Source organism: Saimiri boliviensis, chromosome 12 (genome assembly GCF_048565385.1).
Source record: "Saimiri boliviensis isolate mSaiBol1 chromosome 12, mSaiBol1.pri, whole genome shotgun sequence".
Classification (NCBI taxonomy): Eukaryota; Metazoa; Chordata; class Mammalia; order Primates; family Cebidae; genus Saimiri; species Saimiri boliviensis.
The window spans coordinates 15,174,775-15,195,959 of NC_133460.1; the positions used below are offsets into that span (position 1 = coordinate 15,174,775).

At 45.2% G+C, this 21,185-nt stretch overlaps 1 protein-coding gene across 1 annotated transcript in view; it reads right to left on the reverse strand.

Moving 5' to 3' along the window:
• LCMT1 (leucine carboxyl methyltransferase 1) overlaps positions 1-21,185 on the reverse strand; it is a 70,314-nt gene that overhangs the window by 19,025 nt on the left and 30,104 nt on the right. Inside the window, exon 5 of the mRNA XM_003930213.3 lies at positions 11,601-11,662. Within this exon, the coding sequence (XP_003930262.1) occupies positions 11,601-11,662 (62 nt within the window). The remainder of the gene's footprint in view (positions 1-11,600; positions 11,663-21,185) is intronic.

The following is a 21,185-nucleotide window of genomic DNA, read 5'->3' on the forward strand; positions in this document are numbered from 1 at the left end:
CATGTGCACAGGCGTACACACACACACACAAACACACACACTCTCTCTCTCTCTCTCTCTCTGAATAGAGAAAAGAAAATGGGACCACCCAATATCTGGTTTGAAAACTGCTTTTCCTAAATAGCAACATCCTTAGAAGGGACATTCTTCTCTACAATGATTTCATAGCATTCCATTGAGTGTATAAAACATAACTTGCTTAGCCAATCCCTCACTATGAGACATGTGGTATTTCTAAGTTTTCCCCATCTAGGTACTGCAAGCATCCTTGCATATACATCATGAAGCATCTGTCCAGTTATTTCTTTAAAGTAGATAGTATGAGTGGAATTAAGAGATCAGAGGGTAAGCCTATTTAAATATGGGGACCCATTAGCAGGCTGCTCTCTAAATGTCACATCAATTTGTACTGTTTTGAAAAAGACAGTTTATGTACTAATGTATTTACAAATGACAGAATTTCCTTTGAAAGACTCCAGCAGAGTTAGGATGGAATGGTATCTGTGGTGATTCTCAGGCTTCAGCGGTCATCAAAATCACCTGGGTGGCTTGCTAAACCATAGACGGACAGGCTCTACCCCAAGTTTCTGATTCACTACAACTTTCACTAGTAGAATTTTACATTTCTAGGACATTCCCAGAGGGTACTGATGCTTAGTCTGATGACTTACACTCTTGGAACCATCGCTATAAATGGAGACAGTTAAGTGATAGGTACAGGGAGGTTTACCAACCTAGTCACAATGCATATGTGTATGCTTCAAACTTTTTTCAATTAAAAATTAAGGCTGGTCGTGGTGGCTCATGCCTGTAATCCCAGCACCCTGGGAGAAGGAGGTAGGCTGATCACCTGAGGTCGGGAGTTTGAAACCAGCCTGGCCAATACAGCAAAATCCCATCTCTACTAAAAAGACATTAAAAATTAGCTGGGCATGGTGGTGCACATGCCTGTAATTCCAGCTACTTGGGAGGTTGAGGCAGGAGAATCATTTGAACCCAGGAGTTGGAGGTTGCAGTGAGCCGAGATCATGCCACTACACTCCAGTCTAGGTGACAGAGTGAGGGTCCGTCTCAGAAAAATAACAATAAAAAAGTTAACACATTGTTTTAAAGAAAGAAAAATTGCTTGAGTTTATTATTTACTCAACTTACAGACATTGTTCGCTCAACTTCCTCAAGGGTACAAACCATGGCAGGAGCTGAAATATCAACAGCCACCTGTACTACTGCTAATAATTCAGGTTCTCTTGACTCTGAGAACTTCAGCAAAAAATGCTGAAAAGGCTAAACTATTACATGTAAGTAGGTTCTCACTTACTATCTTGATAACCCCACTTGGCTGATTCAAACACATTTGGCTAGACACCATAAGCTAAAGAAACACTTCCTTTGCCTGATGTCAGGAAAGCAACAATGGGCAAGCAGGGAACTCAAAGTCTGCCCCAGGGTGTCAGGAGTCAGAAAAGTAATATAAAGAATATGGCATGTGGCTGGGTACAGTGGCTCATGCCTGTAATCCCAGCAATTTAGGAGGCCTAAGCAGGAGGATGGCTTAAATGAGTTCAAGACCACCCTGGGCAATGTAGCAAGATTGTACAAAAAAATTAAAAAAATTAGTCGAGTGTAGTGACATATGCCTGTAGTCCCAGCTACTCCAGAGGCTGAGGTGTGATGGCTTGAGCCCAGGAGTTCAAGGATGTAGTGAGCTATGATCGTGCCACTGCACTCCAGCCTGGGCAACAGAACAAAGACCTTGTCTCTCCAAAATAAAAGAATATGAAGGCAGTTGTCTACCCTATTATGAAAACAATTCCAAAATGCCTGTGTAACTTCTTGCAAATTACAAATATATTAATAATAAGCATATTTGGAATGAGATTTTCCATTTCTGACCAAAAAACAACAAATAACACACACAATATTAACACACGAAGTCTAATACCATGTAGTTCAGGGGAGACCTATCTTACTCATATTAGGATCTAACATTAGCATGTAAAGCAAAAATCACACATCATCATGATTATTCTTGTAAGTTGTGTACAAGGTACATCCAAGCTGAAGGGAGTCAGTGACTTGAGGCTCATCTGCCTCTCTGCAGTGGCCCAGCCGTATGTGGTGGCATACTGGCATACCACATGGGAAGCACTGGACAAGATGACCTTGAGATTCCTTTAATAAAATGAAGTAATTTAATGACTTGAGTAACACACACCAGCATCACATGATTCAGTTGCTTTTCTTAAGTCAGGGGCTACTCAAGCTGTGAGAAAATAACAGGCCCGTTATCTGTCCTTGAAAGATCCCTTACCATTATTTCACAGTGAACTAAACATATTTGTGGAGGACAGAGGCTCAGAGCAAGTTTCGAAGGAGTTTTAGAATTATGGGAAAATAAGGCCATTTGTATAAAATCTAGCACTGGCAAGAGGCCATGGGAACAGAAAAACCCTTAACTGTCTGGAATGCTTCTGAGAGCTTGCGGGAAAGATAACTTGCTTGCCAAAATGAGATCCACAATCTCTTCTTTTCCTATATTCTATTTCATTATAGAAAAATGCAAGGCAGGCCGGGTGCGGTGGCTCAAGCCTGTAATCCCAGCACCTTGGGAGGTCGAGGTGGGTGGATCACGAGGTCAAGAGATGGAGATCATCCTGGTCAACATGGTGAAACCCCGTCTCTACTAAAAAATAGGCTGAGGTGGGAGGATCACGAGGTCGAGAGATGGAGACCATCCTGGTCAACATGGTGAAACCCCGTCTCTACTAAAAATATAAAAAATTAGCTGGGCATGGTGGCGCTTGCCTGTAATCCCAGCTACTCAGGAGGCTGAGGCAGGAGAATTGCTTGAACCCAGGAGGCGGAGGTTGCGGTGAGCCGAGATCACGCCATTGCACTCCAGCCTGGGTAAAAAGAGCGAAACTCAGTCTCAAAAAAAAAAAAAAAAAAAAAATACAAAAAATTAGCTGGGCATGGTGGCACGTGCCTGTAATTCCAGCTACTCAGGAGGCTGAGGCAGGAGAATTGCCTGAACTCAGGAGGCGGAGGTTGCGGTGAGCCAAGATCGCGCCATTGCACTCCAGTCTGGGTAACAAGAGCAAAACTCTGTCTCAAAAAAAAAAAAAAAAAGAAAACTGTAAGGCAACTGAAAACATTTTGTATATTTATAGAAGAACTTTCTAAAGAAGCAGACCGGTCCTGTGTTGTGGATCACCCCTGTAATCCTAGCACTTTGGGAGGGCGAGGTGGGCAGATCACCTGAGCTCAGGCATTTAAGACCGGCCTGGCCAGCAGGCAAAACTCCATCTCTGTTGAAAATAAATTAGCTGGGTATGATGGTGGGTGACTGTTATCCCAGCTACTTGGGAGGCTAAGGCAGAAGAATCGCTTGAACCTGGGAGGCAGAGGTTGCAGTGAGCCAAAATCACACCACTTTACTCCATCGTCCTGGGCAACAGAGAGACACTCTTTAAAAAAAAAAAAAAAAAAAAAAAAAAGACCATACTTACCCTAGTCTGGAAAGCCAATTAACATTGATTTAAAACCTCTGTACTGCTACCAGTAGTTCTTTCTGCAATCAATACTACTTTAGAGGATTGATTTCCGAGAGGCTTAAAAAGGAGGAAAAGCCCTGAAAATATAACACTATAATACGGTTTAAAAACCTAAGAACTAATTTCTATGCGGTCAGAATGAAAAGAGAGTTGTGACAATCCTAACTCCTCCGGCTTGGTCTTTATTAAATTAAAGCAGTGTTCTCCAACAGGACAACTTTGCCACTAAGGAACATCTGGCAATGTCTGGAGACATTTTTTGGTTGTCACAACCAGAAGGTGCCACTGGCATCTAATGGGCAGAGGCCAGGGACACGGGTAAACATTCTACAATGTACAGAACAGTCCCACACTATAGAATTATCAGACCCAAGTGTCAAGAGTGCCGAGGTTGTGAAACCCTGCATTAAAGTTACAAAAACCCAAAGACCATTCGTTGACATTCAATTGTTGAAAATCCTTAAATAGTCCTAATCATTCTCTGATAGGGGAAACTTAACATGCTGTGGCTTTTATCCAGAACATAGTATCCAAAACAAAAACTTGCTTTGGAGTGAATCTGCAGCAACATGAGCTTTGGTCTCAAACAGCCCTGATGTCAAATTTCATGTGAGTAAGCCAGGCGCCATGGCTCATGCCTGTAATCACAGCACTTTGGGAGGCTGAGGCGGGAAGACTGCTTGAGTCCAGGAGTTCAAGATCAGCCTGGGCAACATCGCGATACCACATCTCTACAAAAAAATACAAAAATTAGACAGGTGTGATGGCACACAGCTGTGGTCCCAGCTACTTGGGAAGCTGAGGTGGGAGGACTGATTGAGTCTGGGCTGCAGTGAGCTGTGATCACACCACTGCACTCTAACCTGGGCGAGAGAGTGAGACCCTAAAAAAAAAAAATTTCATGTGACTCTGGGAAAGTCATATAATCACTTGAGACTACTTTTTAATCATAAAATGTGAACAATGCCAGTCTTAGAAGACTGTGGTTGGGACTCAAGGCAATGGTAAAGTGATGGTAGTGCCATACCATGGGGTGGGATGAAAAATTCACCGGGGCAGAGAGAAATATTTTAAATTTTTCAGGGAACACAGAGATATTCAACATCCGTCAGGCTAAGCTACTAGCTCAAGACTGTCATAATTTCAACATCAGACTGCTCTGTATCCTTGCAAAGCTAAGTGTTCAGATGTTGTGGTTAAGAAGCAAGTAGCAGGCTGGCACATGGTGGCACACACCTGTAATCCCAACATCTTGGGAGGCTGAGACAGGCGAATTGCTCGAGGCCAGGAGTTTGAGACCAGCCTGGCCAACATGGCGAAACCCTACTTCTACTAAAAATACAAAATCAGCCAGGCGTGGTGGACCACACCTGTAATCCCAGCTACCTGGGAGGCTGAGGCACGAGAACTGCTTGAACCAGGAGCTGGAAAAAAAGCAAATATTGTGCCAATGTGACTGGAATGGGGTGGTGTCCAATCTGATCCCAAGATGAAGGTGTAAAGTGCCCTAAAGAGCATGCATCTCAGCCAGGCGCGATGGCTCACACCTGGAATCCCAGCACTTTGGGAGGCTGAGGCGGGCAGAAGGTCAAGAGATCAAGACCATCCTGGCCAACATGGTGAAACCCTGCCTCTACTAAAAATACAAAAATTAGCCTGGTGTGGTGGCACACGCCTGTAGTCCCAGCTACTCGGGAGGCTAAGGCAGAAGAATGGCTTGAACCCGCGAGACAGAGGTTGCAGTGAGCAAAGATTGGACCACTGTGCTCCAGCCTGGAGAAAGAGCAAAACTCCATCTCAAAAAAAAAAAAAAAAAGACCATGCGTCTCAGTAAGCAATTCTGGATACTTAAGAATGAAATAAAAATGGAGTTTTCCTTTCATTTTATCTGTACTTTTTTTTCAAATGACTACTAAGTTGTTAGGACATAAATATGTCAGCTATTTAAACCCAACTAATTAAAAAGAACTGCTGAGTGTGTTTTTTGGCCCAGGGGTACTATGAAAACATTACTGAGACAAATTACTGGGAAGCAAGAAAGGTAGGCACTCCCTGGCCTAGTCCAGTGCATGCTACACAGTAGAGGTCTTTTGTGAAGATGATCACAAGTGATTAAATCCAGGCAGGTGCTGGAATGAGCCCAGCTGAGAAGTTCCACCTGAATGAATCCAACTCAAACTGCCAAGCCACAGAATTGTGAACTAAACAGACAGCTGTTGTTTTAAACCACACGCTTTGCAGCAGCTTGTTACAGTGCAGAAGCTAATGGATACAGGCTTTAATTATCTGCCTCATTAAGCTCATACACTTTGTCGTCTTAATCAGTTTTTTTCTTTAAACGGGGTTGCATTGTGTCACCCAGGCTGCAGTGCAGCGACATGATCATGGCTCATTGCAGCCTCCACCTCCCAGACTGCCTCAGCTTCCTGTGTAGCTGGGACCACAGGCGTGCACCACCATGCCTGGCTAAATTTTTTAATTATTTGTACAGACAGGATCTCCCCAGGTTTCCCAGGCTGGTCTCGAACTCCTGGGCTCAAGGGATCCTCCTGCCTCTGCCTCCCAGAGTGCTGGGATTACAGGTGTGAGCCACCAAGTCGGTCTTAATCACTTTTGTGTGTTTGTGCGTGTGCATGTGTGTGTTTTGAGACAGAGCTTCACTCTCGTTACCCAGGCTGGAGCGCAATGGCATGATCTCAGCTCACCACAACCTCTGCCTCCTAGGTTCAAGTGATTCTCCTGCCTCAGCCTCCCGAGCAACTGGGATTACAGGCATGCACCACCACGTCCGGCTAATTTTCTTTTAGTAGAGACAGGTTCTCTATGTTGGTCAGGCTGGTCTTGAACTCCCAAGCTCTGGTGATCCACCTGCCTCAGCCTCCCAAAGTGCTGGGATTACAGGCGTGAGCCACCAGGCCCAGCCTGGTCTTAATCACTTTTAAGAAGGGATCAGGTCATGAGGTGAAAAGGCATGAGAAAACTGAAGACTTACACAATGTAATATAATAGTTACACACACACACACATGCTGGTGTATCATATGACCAACTATCTCTTCCATCACCACCAGGTGCATTTCAAGAGAGGTGCTGGATCTGTAATGAACCCCATCAATCCCATTCACAGTTACCTTCTGTGACAGACAAATTATCGTTGTTATTAAGCATTGCAAAGTGATCTTTTAGATTTTTCTAGGATCCCTCAGTTAAAGGAAAAAAAAAAAAGAGGTAAATGGAGACAGCCTCAGGTGGATTTCTGGACTTTACAGAGGATTTGTTTGTCGGACTACCCATCTGACACTTAGAGGGCACTGAGCCCAGTCCTGGGAATTACTGAAGAACAAGAAGACATGGCCCCTGCCCTCATGGGGCTTATAATCCAGTGGGAAAGAGAGAACAAGGTCAAGTGTGGCGAGTTCTACAGAGAAGTTCAGGGTGTCACGGGGCATGTGTAACGGGCTTCCCACTCCCTTCAGAATGGAGCCCCAAATTCTCAGCCTGCTTTACGAAACCCTCAGTCTTGAAGCATGCACCTCCTGCCACCAGAGCCCCTGCCACCAGAGCCCCAGCCACACTGGCCTTCCCAGCTCTTCCTTCAGTGTGCCCTGGCTGAGAGCACCTGCTCCCTAGGTTTCCTTTTCAGGGCCCAGCTGAAATCCTGTTCCCACTCTGAAATGCTTTCACTTGCTGTTCTTTTGTCTTTCTGCCTACCTCATTCTCCACAGTTGAAGTGGATTACAAAAACACAAACACCTTCATCCGTTCAAGCAGTCTCATGAGTATTCATTCAACAATCTCTGAGCACTCGGCACTGCTTTAGGTGCAGGGGTTACAGTGGTGAAAAAGAAGCAGTCCCTGTTCTCAGGAAGTTTACACGGTAGAAGAGGGAGAGAGAAAGTGAATCATTAAATAAATGAGTAATGAAGATTATATCAGGGAGTGGTTAGTACTACAAGGAAACTCAAAGAGAAAGAAGAGTGTGACATAAGGCAGCATGGGGTCGGCGGGGGGCGGGCGGGGGGGTGGTCTTTGGCCTAGTAGTCAGGGAGGGCCGCTCTGAGGAAGTGGGAGCTGAGCAGATGAGAAGAAGCCCACTGAGCAAAGAAGGGAGACAAAGTGAAAAGGACTGAGGGAAAGAACATGCTTGGCACAGAGAACAGCAAAAAACCTGCGTGGCTAGACCATAGTTACTGAGGTCAAAAGGAAAATCAGGAGGTTTGGTGGCTCACGCCTGTAATCCCAACACTGAGAGGTCGAGGCGGGAGGATCATTTGACCCCAGGAGTTTGAGACCAACCTGAGCAACATAGTGACACGCTGTCTCTACAAAAAAAAATTTTAAATCAGCTGGGTGTGGCGGCCCACAGCTGTAGTCCCAGATAATCCGGAGACTTTGGCAGAAGGATCACTTGAGCCCAGGAGTTCAAGGGTGCAGTGAGCTGTGGTCACACCACTGTCCTCCAGCCTGAGCAACAGAGAAACCCTGTCTCAAAAAAAAAAAAAAAGAAAAAAATCAGGAGGCACACAGAGGCCTAATGAACAATATGGGTTCTACCCAGTAGGGAGTTTTAAGCAAGGGAATAACAGAACCCAATTTCCTTTTTTACTCTTGAGAGAAAGGGTCTCACTCTAACACCCACGATGAAGAATTGTGCAATCACAGCTCTCTGCAGCCTCCAACTCTTGAGCTAAAGGCTTCCTCCCGCCTCAGCCTCCCAAGCTGCTAGGACTATAGGCGTGCAGCACCATGCCCAGCTAATTTTGTTTTATGTTTTGGTGACAGGGTCTCACTAGGTAGTCTCAGCAATGCTCCCGCCTCAGCCTCCTGAAGCACTGGATTACAGGCGTGAGACACCACACTCAGTCTTCCTTTTCAAAACACCCTCTGACTCTTCATGTGCCCATTTGTACACTTCTGATTTTTTACCCTAGGCAGATTTTAGCTTAAAAAAATATATCATCAATTCTAAGGTGCATCCTTTCACATTTTAACATTTCTGAAATCAGGATGCATCTAACAGTTGGTGATGTGTCAGCTTAAGTGTCGGTACTTTTTCTTTCTTACTGATGAATAAATAATGGCGATTCTTACTGTCACAGCCTTGTAGGTTTTACAAAACAAGGTTATTACTTAACAAATATTTTTTGTCAGTTTTATGATCACCTATCGGTTTGCCTAAATTTTCATTCACATTTTTATTTCATTTTTATTCAAATTCTCCTTTCTCAGCACGATGGTAAAATAAAAAACTATAAAGAACGAGACTAAAAAATTTACCCACATGTGTCTCGAACTCCTGACCTCAGGTGATCAACCCGCCTCGGCCTCCCAAAGTTAAAAGAATGAGAAAAAAGTTCATTAAAAAAAAGTTGACAACAGACCTTTAACAAAGAACACATCTGTGTGTTTGTGTTACGAAGGGTTCCTATAAACTGAAAAAGAAACTACAAACTAATGGAAGAAGGAAATGAAAAAATTTACAAAATGTCCCAAAGGCCAATAAAACAAAGGAAAGATGCTCCATCTCACTAGCATTCGAAGTTATATAGTTTTTTTAAAATAATAGGGCATCATTTTGGCCTACCAAACTGGTAAAAAAAAAAAAAAAATTTTTTTTTTTTTGAGACACAGTCTCATTCTGTCACCCCGTCTGGAGTGCAGCAGCATCATCTCGGCTCACTGCAACCTCCGCCCCCAAGGTTCAAGCCATTCTCCTGCCTCAGCCTCCCGAGTAGCTGGGATTAGCTGCCACCATACCCAGCTAATTTTTGCATTTTCAGTAAAGACAGGGCTTCACCAAGTTGGCCAGGCTGGTCTGGAACTCCTGACCTCAGGTGATCAACCCACCTCGGCCTCCCAAAGTGCTGGGATTACAGACACCTGGCCAGACTGGTAGAAAATTTTTAAAATCACAATACCCAGTGTTAGGGTGCTATGGTTTGAATGTGTCTCATCTAAAGTTCGTGTGTTAGAAACGTAATCCCCATGCAACAGTGTTGAAAGGTAGGACCCTTAAGAGGTGATTAAGTCCCAAGGAATTATTGCCATTATCTTGGGATTGGGAGTGGGAATGGGTTCCAAGTCTGCACCCCTTCACCTCTCTCTTGCAGTCATACTCTCTTGCCTTTCTACCTTCTTCCACGGGATGACACAGCAAGAAGGCCCTTGCCAGATGCGGACCTCTCAACCTCAAACTTCCCAGCTTCCAGAACTGTAATAAGTCTCTGTTCTTTATAAAGTACCCAGTCCCAGGTAATCTGTTACAGAAGCACAAAACAAGGTAGTAAGCCAGAAAACTAGTACTGAGAAGCTGAGAAGTGGGACTGTGGCTGTTAAGTACCTGAAAATGTGGAAGCAGACTTGGAACTGGGTAATGGGTAGAGGTTGGAAGAATTTAAAGGAACGGGCTAGAAAAAGCCTAGACTCCTTGCCACCCCACCCCAGACAACACTTTCCCTCTCTGCATGTCCCTATTTGTTGTAATAAAAGGACCTGGCTCATCTAGTCAGCTGATGCCCACAGTGTTACCTGTGCTGATCACTGGTGAAGGCCGTCCTCGCTGGATGTTCCCTGACCTGAATTACAAATAAACCCCTTTAACTTCTCTCAGACAAAAACTGTAAACAACACAAGATTGTGGTCGAGATTTATCCATCATTTGAAAGGCTCAGAACTGAGAAAAGCATTGTTAGACACAGTAATAATTAAAAGTTGAGGGGAAAAAACTGGGGGGAAAAATTGACTGCCAGGGCCAAGCAGGTAACAGAAACGAGTGAAGCGGGTTATGCGTAAGATGCCAGAGAGTGGTGGGGACAGAACTGGAGGATGGGCAACTCCTCTGACTGAGGCGGCCACTATTTAAATGCTCCCTTGTAGAAATCATGACCTAATGTTACAACGTCTTCTGATTTTTCCAAGGAAAGCTAGAAATTGAGATTTTTTTTTTAAAGAGATGGGGTTTCACCATGTTGGCCAGGCTGGTCTCGAACTCATGACCTCAGGTAATCCGCCCACCTCGGCCTCCCAAAGTGCTGGGATTACAGGCATGAGTTACCATGCCCAGCCAGAAATCGAGTTTTTTTTTAATGAGAAATTTATTTTTGAAATGTTGGCAACTAATTCAAGGTCTTTACAGAAAGACTAAAGATTAGAGACCCAGGGACATCTGAGAAGAGTCATATAGAAAGTCATTGAAAATTCCTTCGTGGTAACCCTGACACAAGTGTAAATGTATCGGCAGAGGTCTATTGTAGATCAAAAATAAAATTCTAAGACCCCTAGCGTCCTGAACCAAGAGGACCCCAGAGTGACCTTGAAAACTGAGTTCTTGGCCATGTGGGCATGGGAGGTCGGATGACTCCTTAAACCCCTTGCTCACTAAGTGCCTGCAGGCATTCTTCCCTAAGGGCTAAAGAGCAACCAGCCCTTTCAAAAGACTCTGCTGCTGCTCTCATCCAACCAGCTGCCTGACTGCTGCCCCTCCCTTTGGCAACTTCAAAACAATCAACCAGCATTCCTTCCTGATAAGAAACCACAGACCAGGGAGTGGTTCTGGCCAGATGCAGGTTTTTGTGTCCTCTGCCTCACCTTTTGATGTCAGAGGGCCAAAACCTCCAGCCTTGGATGATGCTACACTGTCATTTTTTTGTACATGGGACCTAAGATAGGGTGTGAAGCTCAACTGCACATCCACACCATTCTCCCTTCATAAATATTCATGACTCCTCCTATAGCTTATTAAATATGTATGTTCACCCACTCAGCTGAGCTTAAATTCCTCCTCCCTTTGCCCCTCCTTCAGAGTGTCTGTTGTTGGCTTCTGGCAGGAGGCTGTGCTTTCCAGCCTGTTAGAATGGACACCCTACAGGCTGCAACACTCTCTGAGAAAGCAAGCTATCCTTTCCAAATTTTTGAACCTTGTCATTCTTCAGTTGACAATACGTTGTGTAACACTACACACACACCCCCAACACAAACCCCATCTTTAAAAAGGAGGTGGGAAGCAAAAATGCTAATACAGTCCATTTTGCACGAGGTTGATACTTGCCCATCTGAAGTGTGTCCTCTGAATGCAGTTCTAGAATGGGGCTGGATAGCGGAGGCTTGCATCTATGGGAAGATGGGAAAGAGGAGAAAGATGAGTCTATTTGCTCCTCAATTTACTCATGAGCTCATTTACTACACAAATGCAGACACTCACTACCAAAATGGCAAATATATATTTGCTACTGTTCAAGGGCCCCTCTAAAAAGGGCTTCAGTTTAATTACTTTGGACCCTTAAGCCAACACAGTAAACCTTCAGTGGGCACAGGTCTCAGGTAACATCATTATACTATTTCTAAATCTAAGTACTTCATTACACTATTTCTAAGCCTAAAAACTTCAGGATCAGGACACAAATCACAAACCGATCATGAATATTTAGACTTAGAAGTAGCTAAAGATAGCCTAACGAGAATGTTTCAAATGTTCCAATGTTTTTTTGGGCCATCTCTAGTTGGCTGCCTATTCTCAATCAAACTTTTTAAGATACCTGTTATTTGTTACAGGGAGCCGGAAGAATTGACTCTTACACAACTTAAAGTTCAGTAATATTTATGTGGTAACTCCCCCAATCCAGAATATGCAAAAAATGATAAATCAGATATGCATCAATATCCCAACCACCACTGCCAAACACCAACACACTTTCCATCCCAGCAAACCATCTCCCGGGGGCCAGTTACTCTTACTCCACTCAGAGTTCTAACTAACCAGTACTTTGCAGTTCCCAGAGCATCAGAATTGCCATTTATCACTTTAAAAGTATATTTAATACAAAATATATTAGGAAGGGTGAAAATTTATTTTCATGGATCTAGAAAAAAAAAACAAAGCTTAAAAATTATTTCCAATTTGTAAGGATCACACTTTTCTAAAGGACAAGCTGAAACAATGTTTATTCACATTTTTTTCAATATAAGAATTAGGTTTTTATTTAAACAACTAATTTAAAAGGACTAATTTTAAAATGACTAATTTAAAAGAATTAGGGTTTTATTTAAATGACTAATTTAAAAGGGGGGACTGTAGTTACAACTATTCAGATGCCTTGACCTTGAGCTTGAAGTCACAGTTGAATCTCAGCTCCACCCTTTCTTAGATAGGTGACTTTGGGCAAATTAACTTCAAGTCTCAGTTTCCCTGTCTGCAAAAAGAGGGTAATGGCAGCACTTAATTCATGAGTATGCTGTAAGGACTGAATGAAACAATCCAAGTGAAGCACTTACAACATTACTAGGCTGCAAAAGCTCTCAGCACACATTAGCAAACTTGTCATTTGCAACTGTAAATTCCTTAATACTGGACTCAGAATGGCCGCCATAGTATCTCACATATAATGACTAACTTCAGTCTTCCATTCATTCACATACACAAAATAACTATTTATTGCACATCTATTCTGAGCCAGGTACTTTTTTTTTTTGAGACAGGATCTCGCTCTGTCACCCAGCCTGGACTGCAGTGGTATGATCATAGCTCACATAGCCTCAACCTCCTGGGCTCAAGTGATTCTCCTACCTCAGCCTCCCAAGTAGTTGAAACTATAGATGTACCCACTACGCCCAGCTAATTTTTGCATTTTTAGTAGAGACAAGGTTTCACCATGTTGCCCAGGCTGCTCTTGAACTCCTAGATTCAAGCAATCTACCAGCCTTGGCCTCCCGAAGTGTTGGGATTACAGGCATGAGCCACTGTGCCTGGCCAACGCCAGGTAACTTTCCATAGGCCCTCGGAATAAAGTAGTAAATAAGACACATCAAAATTCAGATTATGAAAACATGAGGTCACTTTTTACATGTTCCAGGAAACACATTAACGGATGGAGAGTCATGAGAAAGAACAGGAATGGGATCCGGCTCCTTCTTCATGTTTAACCAGGCCTTCTACTTACAGAATCCCAGGAACTGGCCTTAGGAAATCTAAACATGAAATCAAGGTTGTGGAGTGTCCCCCCTCAGGAACACTCAATAACTGATTTATAGCAGGGGTGTCCAATCTGTTGGCTTCCCTGGCCCACACTGGGAGAAGATTGTCTTGGGCCACACATAAAATACACTAACACTAACAATAGCTGATGAGCTTAAAAAAAAGAAGTTGCAAAAAAATCTCATGTTTTAAGAAATGTTATGAATTTGCGTTGGCCTGCATTCAAAACCCTGCTGGGCTGCATGAGGCCTACAGGCCTCGGGCTAAACAAGCTTGATTACAGCCTCATTGCATCTGACCGGCCCACCAGGTGGTCCATTAACCAAGATAACCATCAGCCACCAGATACACTGACCCGCATCCCCTGCCTCTCACATGCTTTGCCCTGCCCAGCCTACGTGCCCCTCTCCTGATGTCCGTTTCCAGGCTTTGCTAATAAAATGTCTCTCCCAGCTTTTCCAGGGAGCCAGCCATAGAGCCCTCGTGCCCCCGCCGTCTCCCTTGCGTGCTCAAGCACAAGCCCCCAAATAAAAGCTCTGTCTGGGAAATCTGCTTGGCGCCATTAACAGAGTCTCTAGTGAGCCAGGCAGGAGCACAAGGAGCATTTTCTTTCCCCAAAGGGGAGGCTTGTGGGCCAGCAGCCGGAGGGAGGCAACCCCTGTGTGTGGGATGAACAGCCAGCCCCTTTGATTCGGCACTGCAGCAGCAACTGGTGAGTTTTCTTCTGGCCTCTGTGAGACTCCTTGCCACCCCCAATCCCCAGACAACGCTTTCCCTTCCCTCGTGTCCCCTACTTGTCATTTTCCTTCTTCCTTTCTGCTTTCCTTCCTTCACTTTTAACTTCGTTGGCTCGACCTGAATAGACACCCATGCAGGAAAGACTGACACGGCTAGTAAGAACTACTGGGCGCCCTGGCTTTGGCCTCTGCCATCTTCAAGTGTGTCAGTGCTTTCCCTCCCTTTGCCACACCCGGTGGGAAGGGAAGCCTGTGAGCTTTTCTGTGTCTGTTCAGTCTTCCAGCCTACGGACTCTGGGTGCTGCCTTTGTGTGGGGAGAATTGACAGCACATGGGGCTCATGCCCTGATGTGTTTATTCTTTCTGTGTGTTTAACATCTTATTGACTGTCATTTGGTTACTATCTAGTGCAGGACACTGGTCAGCAGAACCTGGACCTGGTGTAAGGTTCAAGAAAAAAAAAGGAACCATCCAAGCTGACATTCGGTTTTGGGGAGAAGTTCCCTTCGCTGGCCACACCGGCCCTTTTGTGTGACGTGTATTGTGCTGTGCGGGGCTAGGAGCACTTCAATTCTCTTTTCCTCACCTGACGCCTGTGCTTGCACCCTGCCCCGGCCCTTTAATAAGATCAGCGGACATAGGAGGTACAGTCATGGGCAATGCCCCAGGCATCTTCCAAAACTCACGTCTGGGAGGTATCATTTCTAAATGGAAGGAATTCAAATCAGACGGTTTAAAGAAAAAGAAACACCAGCCTGGGAAACACAGGAAGACCCCACCTCTACAAAAAACAGGAAAAATGAGCCGGAAGTGGGGGTGCCTGCCTGTGGTCCCAGCTACTCGGAAGGCTAAGGTGAGAGGACAGCTTAAGCCCAGGATGTTGAGGCTGCAGTGAGTTGTGGCTGCACCAGAGCACTCCAGCCTGGGAAACAGAGTGACACCCTGTCTCAAAAAAAATTTTTTTTAATTAAAAAAAAAAAAGAAACCAATTTTCCTCTATAATACAATCTGCCCTAGTACACATCAGAGCAAGAAAAACAGCCATGGGTGGAAGTAGATCTACTAGTTTCAACACTACCTTACAGCCGGACCTATTCTGTGAATGGACAGAGAAATGGGAAGAGATACTTAGGTACTAGCTTTTATGAAATTATACTAGGACCCAAAGCTGCTGGATTCTTGTCAGATGTGTGTGGGCTCCTATTTCCAGGTTCCTCCTGAAGGAACCTGAGGAAGTGGACTTCCAGGCTCAGACCCCTTGCACTCTTTCCCTACCCTAAGCAGGCCTTGCAGGGAGGCTGTTCCCAACAGTGCTCTGATCAGACTCCCCACTGGCACCCTCTTTTGCTTCCCCACTTGCCCAGAGCTGTTTTCCCCTCAGAAAAACGAATGGAAATGAGGGAGTGACAAAGGTGCATGTTACTTTTTTGGTGGTGGATCTAGGACTATGTAAAGAAAACTTTGGTAGATTTTCAGAGGATCCTGATAAGTTTAGAGACGAATTTGTTAAACTAAATTTTGCCTTTTCATTGACATGGCAGGATGTTATGTTCACTTTGCACTATTGATGAAAAGGAATGCATATTTGAAAAGGCTAAGGAATATGCCAATAGCCAGGTGGTCACTAAACCCCAATATGCAGTTCCAGGCATAGTCTCCATGCAAGTGAGACTATGAAGAAAACCTAAATAAAGCTAGAAGGAGCCACTCTTGTTACCTGCGTGACTGAAGGAAGAAGGAAATGTATAGTAAAACCTGTACACTGTGACAGGGTCAAGAAAATCACCCAGAGAAAGGAGGGGATTCCAGCAGGCTTCCTCAATCGAGTCCCTAAGGCCCTTGGGAAATGCACCCATGAAAACCCAGAGGCAGCAGAGGGGAGGCATCATGTGCCGTGTATTTGATCCTTCAGTCACCTCTGGACATCAGAAGGAAATTAAGGAAAATTTGGAGGCCAGACCCCAGACCCTGCTGTTGACCTTGGCAGAGGAGGCTTTTAAGGTTTTCAGCAACAGGGCTAGACAGAGAAGGCAGATGAAAAGAGGAGACTGGCCAAGACAGCACAGCTTCTGGCGGCCCTAATTCATCCACCACCTCAGGGTGACCCTAGGAGGCCCACGAGACCAACCCATCAAAGACAGCTGACTTTGGATGGAGCCAGTGTGCGTCTTGCAAGATGGAGGGTCACTGGAAGAGGGCTACCCTGACCATGCTAAAACAGGAAAGCCGGCAGGCAACCCTGGCCAGCCTCCCCTCCTCGCCAGGCTTTCAGATGAGATTGATACACACCGACTGACAGCACCCTGCCTCTGACTGCAGCATACTCCATCGTTATCACACCACAGAGCTTTGGGTCACCCTTGACGTGGCAGGTAGGAAAACTGAGTTCCCCGTGGACACCAGAGCCCCCTGCTCTGTCCCGACCCTGCCTATTCACCCCTCTCCAATTGCAACTGCAGGATAACCGGAATAGACACGTGTCCTAAGGTAAGAAAACTAACTTTCCCTCTTGCTCGTAAGGCTATGTCTAGGATTATTTCTCACTCATTTCAGTATGCCCTGGAATGTCCTACTCCATTGTTGAGTAGAGACTTAGTAAGCAAAATGGGAGCCACCATCTCCCTGGAAGAAGGCAGAGTGCAGGTAGAGGCAGAGCCAGAACAGGGAATCCACCTGCTAGCACTCTTAGATGGACAGGAACTGGAGACGGCAAACATTCCCAAAGAAAGCAAGGATCAAGGCACCCCCTCCCTATGGGACACTTCAGTACTAGGACAGGCTAATCAAGTTCCCCCAATGAAGACAGACCTGAAGCCTGGGATGGGCTACCCATGGAGGAAACCATACCTCCTAAAACCTGTGGCACTGAATGGGATTCAGCCATTACTCCATAAATTCCTATAGCAAGGGTTAATTAAACCCTGCCAGTCCCCAGGCAACACTCCAATCCTCCCTGTTAAAAAGCCTAATGGAGAATATGGTTTTGTGCAGGACTCGAAGATGGGTAACAAGGCAGTCATTCCCATCCAGCCAGCAATGCTCCCAAACTTGCTCAGATACACCATGCTCAGATATGTGGAGATGCTCAGTTTTCACTCTACTAGACTTCAAGGATGTTCTCTTTTGTGTAGCCGTCCCATCCCAAATCCCTGTATCTTTTTGCTTTGAATGGAGAAATCCCAGATACCCAGGGAAGCCACATATAACACATGAACTGTGCTTCCCCAGAGCTTCTGGGAAGGTCCCCACCTTTTTGGGAATGCAGGGAGCTAAGCCTACAGCACAAGACTTTATTAAAATACGTGGATGACCTGTTGTCAGCCAGACATGGCAGGATTCAGATTTTCATATCATTAAAACCTTGAGTTTCCTGGCTGAGCAGTGATACAAGGTCACTCCATCCAAGGCCCAGATTTCTTTACAAAAGGTTTGATATGTGGGGTTCATTCTGACCCCAGGAGCCTGAACACTAGCTGTGGGCTGGAAAAAGCAATCACTTCATTGCTAGTCCTACAAACAAAAAGGCAGCTCCAGGGTTTCTAGGGAATGGTGGGCTTCTATCATATTTGAATTCCAAATTATGGCCTTACAGCTAAACCCCTATGTGAGACCCTAAAAGAGGAAGAAAGAAAGCCTTTGTACTAGGAGAAGAAATATCAACAATCTTTTGAAGCCCTAAAAACTGAGCTGGATCAAGCCATCACCCTTGGATTCCCCAACTGAGAAAAGCCATTTACCCTGTATGCTTGTGAGAGACTGGAAATACCCTTGGGAGTCTTTAACTTTAGGACCTGTTCAGAAGCCAATGGCTCATTTTTCAAAACAGGTAAATCCAGTTACACAGAAGTGGCCTGGCTGCTGGAGGGCAGTGGCAGCGACTGCCCTGCTGTTTAGTGAAGCATCCAAGCTGACACAGGGACAATATACAGAAGCTACTAGGTTCAGACCAGGTTAGAAGCCAAGGGTCACCACTGGCTCACTGCACGGAGGCTGATCAACTGTCAAGCTCTCTTATTAGACACCCTGGGTATTACTTACAGGTTATGTCAGACTTTGAACATGGCAACCTCACTCCTAACCACAGATGATGAGGGCTCACAGCATCAAGGCACAGGGCCCAAAGAACACACTCCAGCAGGCCTGGCTTGTGAGATAAGCCTCGTGAGAATGCAAAGGCAGAATGTTATCCTGATGGCAGTAGCTTTGGGGAGGAAAACCCAAAAGGCAGGACATGCGGTAATAAGCCCAAAGGACATTACAGAAGCTAAAGCTCTTCCTTCCCCAAACAGCACAAAAAGTTGCACTCGTGGCCTTAACAGAGCTTCACAACTGGGAGAAGGGGAGGGAGTAAATACATACACCAACTCAAAGTATAGGTTCCTCCTGCGGCGTGCCCATGCAGCCATATGGAAGGAAAAGGGAATGTTAACAGCTAAAAATTCCCCAGGCAAACATAAGGATCCAATCCTACTTCTCCTGGAAGCAGCACAACTTCCCTGCCAGGTGGCAGGCATTCACTGCAAAGGTCACTGGGGGACTGGTCCCTCATTAGAAAAGAAAATAGGGCCTATAGGGCTGCAAAACAGGCAGCCTAGTTACAGGAGCCCAGCAATGTGTTGGCCTTAATGACAGACCCTTTTTTTTTTTTTTTTTTTTTTTTTTTGAGACGGAGTTTCGCTCTTGTTACCCAGTCTGGAGTGCAATGGCGCGATCTCGGCTCACCACAGCCTCCGCCTCCTGGGCTCAGGCAATTCTCCTGCCTCAGCCTCCTAAGTAGCTGGGATTACAGGCACACGCCACCATGCCCAGCTAATTTTTTTTGTATTTTTAGTAGAGACGGGGTTTCACCATGTTGACCAGGATGGTCTCGATCTCTCAACCTCGTGATCCACCCGCCTCGGCCTCCCAAAGTGCTGGGATTACAGGCTTGAGCCACCGCGCCCGGCTGACAGACCCTATTAACCTTCCTAAACACTTACAATACTCACAGCAAGAGCAAGAGGAAGCTAAGAGGCAGGGACACCAGAAAATCAGTGCTGGATGGTTCATAGATGGTGACAAGATTTTTATTCTGGGAACTGACCAGTAGAAACTTATTAAGCATCTCCATGATGCCACATTAAGGGAGAGATGTTTTATGGAATATTGTCCATAAAATATTCATCAGAAAGGAACTGAGAAAAACTGTAAAACAAGTAATCTTTGCCTGTGAATTGTATGCCGGGAATAATCCCCAAACCTATCCAATTCCCCCTCTTGACTTAAACCAGTTCAACACAGGGGAGCTTAACCGGGAGAAGACTGGCAGGCAGTTTTAACCCAAAGGCCTACAAATCTAGGGTACAACTATCTCCTGGTGTTTGTGGATGCTTTTACAAGATGGGTCAAGGCTTTCCCTACATGTACGGAAAAAGCAGTAGAAGTCTGTAAATCTTCACTAAAGGAAATAATTCCTCAATCTGGACTCCCCAAGTCCCCTCAGGGTGGTCACAGGCTCTCCTTCATGACTAACATGACTCAAGGCCTCTCTGCAGCCCCAGGAAGATTGAATGTATAAACCTCTTTGAACTGCCAGAGGCCTTTCCTCACTACTGGCCTCCTATTAAGTGAAGAATTCAATCAAAAATTACAGTATCAATTTAGGACAGATTCAAAAGGTGATTTCAGAGTATGGAAACAAAATCCTGCCAGTCCCCACTAAGGATGGGAAAACCCCTTTGCAAGTTAATCCAGGAGACCAAGTTCTCCTAAAGACTTGAAGGGTGGGCTCCCTGGAGGCTCACCCCTTGCCTAAATGGGCACTTACTGGGTGATCCTGGCCACTCCACCCACAGCCAAGTCACAAGGAATCACTACCTGGGTACACCTCTCCCGATCAGAAATCCTTTCTCCTAAATGTTTCCAGACTCACCCAGAAGGCCCATCTTACTCCTGAGAACCTGTGGAAGACCTCAAATTCAAAAGAGCCAATTCATCATCGGACAAGTAATGTGGTTAGAGATCTTGAGTCCAGTAATTTTCCTTATGCTGCTAATTGCTTTAATATTACTCTGTCGCTTTGCTCAGCCTCCTCCCTGGGGTAAAGACTTAATTTTTCCCTGCTGGGTATAAAGATGCCACTCTACTTTGTTCCTACTCCTCCCCATCGGGGTACAGGGTAGGCTTGGGCCCACTCGGATGAGAAACAAACTCTCTCTTGTCAACCTTTCCAGCATTACAGCTTCAGGTAATAATTTGTCCAACTGCTGGGTATGCTACCATCATCCCCAGGCTCAGAGGGACTGCCTCTTGCATTCCCTAAAAGCTCAACTACCAACTTCACAAAGGAGGTATAGAAACCTAAAATAACCTCTGCACCTCTTATGGTACACCTATGTATCTCCCTTTCCTTTGAATGTATAAACCTCTTTGAACTGCTAAATGCTTCAGTCACCGAAAAGAGAGGAAAAAAAGAGAAGTTGAACCGCCTACTTTGAAATCCTGCCAGGTTTTCTCTTAGCAGTAAAGAAAATCCCTGATCAAACTTGGGCTCAGGAAGGTTATCTTTTCTCCCATGCCAAAACAGTCATACCTCTCTCCAAATCTTAGTCACTCACCTGAACTCCTCTCGCCTTGTGTGAGTTTGTGTACCCGCTGGGTATTTTGTTCCTTCGTGGACACCCAGACTACCATCGGACCAACAGCTACCCCTCAGCCAATTTCACCTCTCTGTTACTTGCACTTGCGTGCCCTTGTGTGGATAATGTACGATGCAATGAGGAATGTATGTTAGGTACTTTAAGTCCCAGTGGAGTAACAGTTCATAAAATCACACATGTGAAATCTAAAAGGGCAATAGGGCTAACTTTGGCAGCAGTTGGATTGGCCCCTTGGGGTGGCTCTGCCCCTTAGCAGACCCTTGGGATGGCTTTGCATTCTGTGAGGG